Here is a 6,875-nt window from a genome sequence, read left to right on the forward strand (position 1 = left end):
TGAGACAGGATCTCCCTCCTTTGTCCAGGCTGGAGGGCGGTGGCCCATTAGGGCTCACTGTAACCTCCGACTCCTGGGCTCAAGTGACCCTTCCACCTCAGCCTCCCGAGTAGCTGGGACTACAGGTGCACCACCACGCCTGGCTAATTTTTGTATGTTTTGTAAAGAGGGGTTCTCACTATGTTGCCCAGGCGGGTCTCGAACTCCTGGGCTCAAGCTATCCACCTGCTTCCGCCTCCCAAAGTGCTGGAACTGCAGGCATGAGCCACTGCACCCAGCCCTGTATTCTTATTCTTCAGATATTTATTTTTGTTTTCACAGTTTTAAAATAAAACCAAGTATTGATAACTATGGTGTCTTGGAACCTCTGGGAGTGGAAAGCCAGCCAAAGTTGGAGTGGCAGTGGTTAGACAGCAGAAGGGACTGCCTGAGGCGTTGCTGGTTGGCAGGGGTGGGGGACTGGAAATCCTAACTTCATTCAACCCTAATTGTCAATGCTCTGGGGGCTGACCCACTTGGGGGAGGGCATGGATGGCATGGCCTTTGGCCCTAGGGAGAAATCTGAACCGTGGGAACTGCCTTTCAGACGCTGAGTCAGCTGCCGCCTGAAGGGGGAGCCCTGCCCTCCTATCAGCTGAACGGGTGCCAGGGCCCAGCAGGCAAGGGGGGCACAGCCCGCAGAAGCTGGAGCCTCTGTCTCTGTAGATCAGCCTCTCCAAGCCGCCCAGGCAAGGGGGCCCTCTTCTCCCCCTGCTCCTGGGCCAAGTGGAGCCTGCTTCCCATCCCACCTCTCCAGGCTCCCAGTGCCAGCACAGTGATCTCTGCTCACTGCAGTCTCTGCCTCCCAGGCTCAAGTGGTCCTCCCACTTCAGCCTCCTGAATAGCTGGGACTACAGGTGTGCACCACCACACCCAGCTAATTTTTGCCTTTTTTGCAGAGATGGGGTTTTCTATGTTGCCCAGGCTGGTCAGGTATCTGGGATCTACTGATCTCCCCCATTATGCTGAAGTTTCTAGAGGTCAGGGATGGTCTGGTTCGTTAGTGGGTCCTGGTACCCACACTGAAACCCTGGTATAGGGTGGCCCGGCAGTGTGTGGAACGACTGAGTGGAAATGACCCATTCCTTCACCTCCACGCCCCTCCCAAGCCTCCGCTGTGTCCCTCTGGGCACAGATGCCAGGCTGGTGCTCCTTCCTTTCTGGGAACCCAAGGGCCTGTGCCTGGGAGGGGGATCCCCGAGCGCAAGGAATCCTCCCTGCCGCCACCTCCAGCCAGTGGGCAGCCGGAGTTGCCGAGGGACTGCGGCAGGGAGGTCCCCCGGGGCCCCTGGCAGCCCCTCAGGACCGCCGTGTCCCCCAGGCCTCCCCCGCATCACCTGAAAAGAACGCGGGCGCCCGATAAGCGGCCGCCTTTGTCTCGCTTCCTGTTTGCCAGGACGTCCCGAGCCCGACTCCCGCGTCCCGCCCGCCACTCCTCAGGGAGCCAAGGCCGGCGGGGAGCCCCAAGGGGCGGCGGCTCCTCCGCACCCCCTCCGTGGCCTCGGGACGCGCCCCGCTGGAAAAACCCCGCTGGAATTTTCTACGTAGCCTCCCGAGGAAGCTCTGCGGGGCGGGGACAGGAGGGGAACTGGGGTGCGGCCGGCCGGTCTCAAGGATTCGGCTCCGGCTCTAGCTCCGCCGCCCTGGCCCTGCGGACCCGTGTTGTTACCAGAAAGAGGTCCCGATCCAGACCCCAAGAGAGGGTTCTTGGATCTCGTGCAAGAAAGAATTGGAGGTGAATCCCTACAGTAAAGTGAAAGCAAGTTTATTAGGAAAGTAAAGGAATAAAGAATGGCTACTCCACAGAGCAGCCCCAGGGGCCGCTGGTGTCCCATGTTTGTGGTTATTTCTTGATGATATACTCCACAGGGGTGGATTATTCATCTCACCCCTTTTTAGAGCATATAGGGTCACTTCCTGACATTGCCATGACACTTGTAAACTGTCATGGCACTGGTGGGAGTGTGGAGCGCGGACGACCCCAGGCCACTCTTGTGCCATCCTGATATTGCTGGGTTTGGGCCGGCTTCTTTTCGGCAGCCTGTTTTACCAGCAAGATCTTCATCATCTGTATCTTGTGCCAACCCCCTGTCTCATCCTGTGCCTTAGAATGCCTGGCTGGCTGGGAATGCAGCCCAGTAGGTCTCAGCCTTATTTTACCCAGCCCCTATTCAAGATGGAGTTACTGTGGTTCAAACGCCTCTGACAGTGTGGGGTCAGCCTGGCCCCTCCTTAGCCTCGTTCCTGGGGCCAGCGAGCCCAGGCCTACCTGGGCCAGTCCTGCAGTGGGCTAGGGTGCAGACGGGGCTGGAGAGGCCCTAGTTTCCACCACCAGCCTCCTCCAATGTTGGGCATGGGTGTGTGGTTATAAAGAGCGAGGCTTACCTCAAGCACCCCAACCTGATTACTGCCCCTAAAGAAATCCTGGCACCGCAGCCCCTTGCTGTGTGTCCTCAGGCCAGTCCTTCCCTTTCCCAGGGCCAAAGGTGTGGGACGTTAGACAGAGCTGGGTTTGAAGCCCTGCTCTGTTCAGCTGTGTGTATGATTGGACAGGTTTTTCCGTCTTTAACGGAGGACAGTGGTACTCACCTACCTCCTGGGGTTAGTGGGAGGATTAAATGAGACAAAACATGCTAAGCATTTAGCTCGGTGCTTGGAACTCATTAAGGGCTTAAGAAATGGTAACAGCAACAGCTATGATCGTTTTAAGAGATTGGACCTGATAACGTAAAGGCTTTTCATAAGGAGCTAAACATTCATTGAATGCTTAACCATAGGTTTCTGCCAGCATGTTGTTCTGAATGCTTTACATACATTGTCTCATTTAAGCCCCCAAAAATAAAAATGAAAAAATGAAAAACTATCTCCAGAAGCATAGAGATTAGCAACTAAGTTGCTGAATGTCATACAATTAATAACTGAGGCAGGATTCAAATGCAGGCTACCCAAATCCTCACACTCATCAGCTCTGTATTAAGATTAATAGTGATATTCCAGTGTCCTTCCCCAAGCCCTTTCCCTGTCTGGCAAGCTCTTATTCATCCCTGAAAACCCAGCTCAAATGTTCCTCCTCTGAAAAGCTTTTCCTGACACCCATCTTCTGGATCTTCGGGGACCCTTGCATACACACCTGGCACAAAGGGAGTATCTGTCAACAACTCTTCCTACAGAGGGATGGGGCAGCAATTTTTATTTTTTTCAGCTCCATTCTTTCCTAGCCACCAAATATTTCACTTGGGCATTTATTCTGGCCCCCTGTGGGGCTCTGCGGGGATGGGGGGAGGGGTCCCAAGGCACCTGACTCTAATCTCCCAGGGGCTGCTAAGTTACATCATTTCACAAGTGCTGATGCCTCACATCTTCCTGGGATCTGGCAAAACCCCCATCCCTGCTTGGTGCCCATTAAGGGAAAGGAATTCATGCCTACCGAGCCTGCAGCGAGCCACACTTTGGTCTACGTGCTTCACTTACTTCAGCTCCTTCTCTCACACCCACAGCCCTGGGAGGAAGTGTATGCCTAGAAACCCAATGTCAATCAGTGAGACCACTCTCAGAATCCATGGGATGGGTGAACCTCCAAATTGTGAAGACAAATGGGCCCAGGCACAGCTGGAACCAGGGACCCAAAACTGCCAAGACACACCCTCTCTGTCTCTGTCTCTCTGTATCTCTTTTCTCTCCCATTCCCTCTACTAACTCTGCCATGAGGAAGAATTTGCGGCCAATGGCAACTCCTGAGCCTCCCAATCCACAGCCATTTTCTCAGTTCTGATTCAAAATAGAGAAGTCTTTTGATTGGCCTGGGTCCGGTCAGGTGTTCCACCTGTGGGATAGTCACCTGTGGCCGAGAAAGAGGGTCATGGAAATCATGACAGCCCTTGCCGAGCCAGTGTTTGGGGGAGGAGGAGATCCTCAAAGAAGGAGGACCCAGGGGAAAGGAGGAATGCCAAACAGATTGAGGTAGGAGGCAACACTGAATTCCAGGGGCGGGGCTCGGAAACCGGACCACACTGAGGACTAAAACAGGGGAGCTAAGGCAGCTTTCAATTAGACACAGCCACCAGTGCGCTATGTCAATTTACACTGTTGCCATGGCAACACCTGGGACTTACCGCCCCTTTCCATGGCTATGACCCAATGATTACTACCCCTTCGCTAGAAATTTCTGCATAAACTGCCCTCAGGATTTGAAGAGAGAGCTTCAAATCCTTGAGAGAGCCCTCAGGATTTGAAGCTGCCATGAAAGGGACTTACCACCCCTTTCCATGGCTATGACCCAATGATTACCACCCCTTCAGGGAGGGGACGTGCTAGATGCAGACCCTGCTTTATGAAAATCTGGGACTCTGACACCAACACCCGAGGCAGTACCTTTCCAAAGTAAAACAAGGCTGAGTCTGAAGAGGACTTCCAGGGAAGCATCCTGCTTCCTGCTCCAGAGGTCTACAGTCTGGCTCCCACCAAGGGATGGGATGAGGTGGTAAACCAAATAAGCCAGTGGGTGGATCAGAGAGATGGGTGCCAGGGAGCCATGCTGAAGATACACACCGTAGGTAACGGCGGCTATTACCTCCTTTTTACAGGGAGTAGACTGTAGTGGGGGTGAGGGTGGGGGTGGGGGAAGGCGAAGTGACCTTAGGACACACTGCTAGGAAGTCGTGGGGAACCTCATTTGTCAGACCCCAAGGCCGGAGCTTTTTCTAAGCCATGTCTGGGTATATACACAGCCGTTCTTCAGCTTGTACCCAAGCAGGCTCTTTGGCCTCCAATTCTGTGCACAGAGGCCTGGATTTGAAGTTTGGAGCTTGTAGAAGTTGGTGATCAAGGTGCAGCTGAGGGGAGGGGCAGTGGTGGGGGTTATGTATCACTCAGGTGGCTTGGCCTGGCGCTACAGGGAGGGGCTAGGGTCTGCAGAGTGCAAGCTGAATCACTGCTTATCTTGTAAAGTCAAGTTCAAAAGCCTCCTCTGAGAAGCCTTTTTTTTCCCTTTTTTTCCTTTTTTTTTTTTTTTTTTGAGACAGAGTCTCCGCTGTCACCCAGGCTGGAGTACAGAGGCAGGATCATGGCTCACTGCAGTCTCGACTTCCCAAGCTCAAGCAATCCTCCCACCTTAACCTCCCAAGTAGCTGGGCCTACAGGCATGCCACAGCATGTGACTAATTAAAAAAAATTTTATTTTAGAGATGGGGTCTCACTATGTTGCCCAGGCTGGTTTAGAGTTCCTGACCTCAAGTGATCCTCCTGCTTCCACCTCCCAAAGTGCTGGGATTGAGAAGGCTTTTTGACTCCCCAGGACCGCCTTCATCCATCAATGAGACCCCACTCTCACCCCACTTCCTCCATCATAGTCCAGCATGGCAGCTGTCCACACCCTTCCTGACATAGGCTTCTGAGAGCAGGGCTGTGCCTCACACTCTGCTCTCAGTGTTGCCTAAAACCATACTGGGCGTGGAAATGACACCAGAGCTGTTTGCTGGAGGATGGAGGAAGCACGTGATTGTGGATGCCCACTTGCAGCGCCACCTCAGCGGTGTCAACCACAGCAGCAGTGCCTCCTGGTGGCTGAGTCCACATCTCCCTCTGCTGCCTCCTTGAGAGAAGCCACCTGTGCAGATTCTCATATCTGAGCACCTGCTGTGACTTCGTGTCTTACATACCTTCCCTGATGGAGCCAAAACTGCTCTGTGAGGCCTGGAGAGCGGCACAAAGGGACAGAGAAGGACGAGACAGAGCTGGGAATGGATCTCAATCGGCCTGACTCCAGAGGCCAACTCACTGCTGTGTTGTCATCTCTCACCCAGAGGTTGTGCCCCAGCCTGGCCAGGAGACAGCCCAAGTTTGGCTCTTTTTTTTTTTTTTTAAAGGCAGGCTCTCACTTTGTTGCCCAGGCTTAAGTGCTGGAGTGCAGTGTCGCGATCATGGCTTGCTGCCACCGTGATCTTCTGGCTCAGCAGTCCTCCTGCCTCAAAGTGTTGAGATCACAGGCTGTGCCACCATCCCCGCCCCAGGTTAGACTTTGAGGCACTGTCCTCTGCTCGGGGCTCCTTTCAGGTTCCTCACCTCCCCCAGCACACACACCTCCCTCAGCCTCTCACTCAGAGCCAGGCAGATCCAGGTTCAAGTTCCAGTTCCACTGGATTCCCTGGAGTGCATTTTCCACTCAAAAGCTCTGAACCTCTGTTTCCCAGTCTTTATTTATTTACGTATTTATCTATTTTTGAGACAGGGTCTTATTCCATTGCCCAGGCTGGAGTGCAGTGGTGTGATCACAGCTCACTACAGCCTCAACCTCCCACGCTCTGGTGATTCTCCCACCTTGGCCTCCCAGTCAGCTGGGACCACGGGTGTGAGCCACCATGCCTGGCTAATTTTATATATTTTTTGTAGAGATGGGTTTTACCATATTGCCCAGGCTGGTCTCAAACTCCTGGGCTCAAGCAATACGCTTCAGTCTCCCAAAGTGCTGGGATCACAGGTGTGAGCCACTGCACCCTGCCCTGTTTCCCAGTCTTTAAAAGGAGAATAGTGATTTCGGTTACTTCTCTGTGGGAGCTGCCCTAGATTGGGAAATTTGTTAAGAATAAGGAAATGGGAGAAACAAGCTTGCCCACTGAGAGCTGAACTGAATAAATCTAATGAATGACAGCAGGGATGTGCAAAGTCACCTTAAAGGGCCAGGCTAACTCTAGCTCCTGAGAAAGATTCTTTGCTTGGCCAAACTTTAGTCAAGCTCTTTAATCTTTTTCTAAGCCCATCTGAGCACTTCCTTGTAAAATTACGTTTTAACAAAAGAACCCCACCTCGTCCATGTAGGCAGGACACCTCATCCTCTACAT

The 6,875-nt window shown here is 53.2% G+C and overlaps 1 protein-coding gene across 1 annotated transcript in view; it reads left to right on the forward strand.

The window, feature by feature from the left end:
* The window catches only part of TINAGL1 (tubulointerstitial nephritis antigen like 1), a 15,658-nt gene extending 10,024 nt beyond the window's left edge, over positions 1 to 5,634 (forward strand). Inside the window, exons 12-14 of the mRNA XM_037738207.1 lie at positions 587 to 642; positions 1,175 to 1,698; positions 5,465 to 5,634. Coding sequence (XP_037594135.1) covers positions 587 to 642; positions 1,175 to 1,698; positions 5,465 to 5,634 — 750 coding nt within the window. The remainder of the gene's footprint in view (positions 1 to 586; positions 643 to 1,174; positions 1,699 to 5,464) is intronic.
* The last annotated feature ends 1,241 nt before the right edge of the window (positions 5,635 to 6,875 follow it).

The sequence above is a fragment of the Cebus imitator genome, unplaced genomic scaffold (assembly GCF_001604975.1).
Source record: "Cebus imitator isolate Cc_AM_T3 unplaced genomic scaffold, Cebus_imitator-1.0 Scaffold51, whole genome shotgun sequence".
Classification (NCBI taxonomy): domain Eukaryota; kingdom Metazoa; phylum Chordata; class Mammalia; order Primates; family Cebidae; genus Cebus; species Cebus imitator.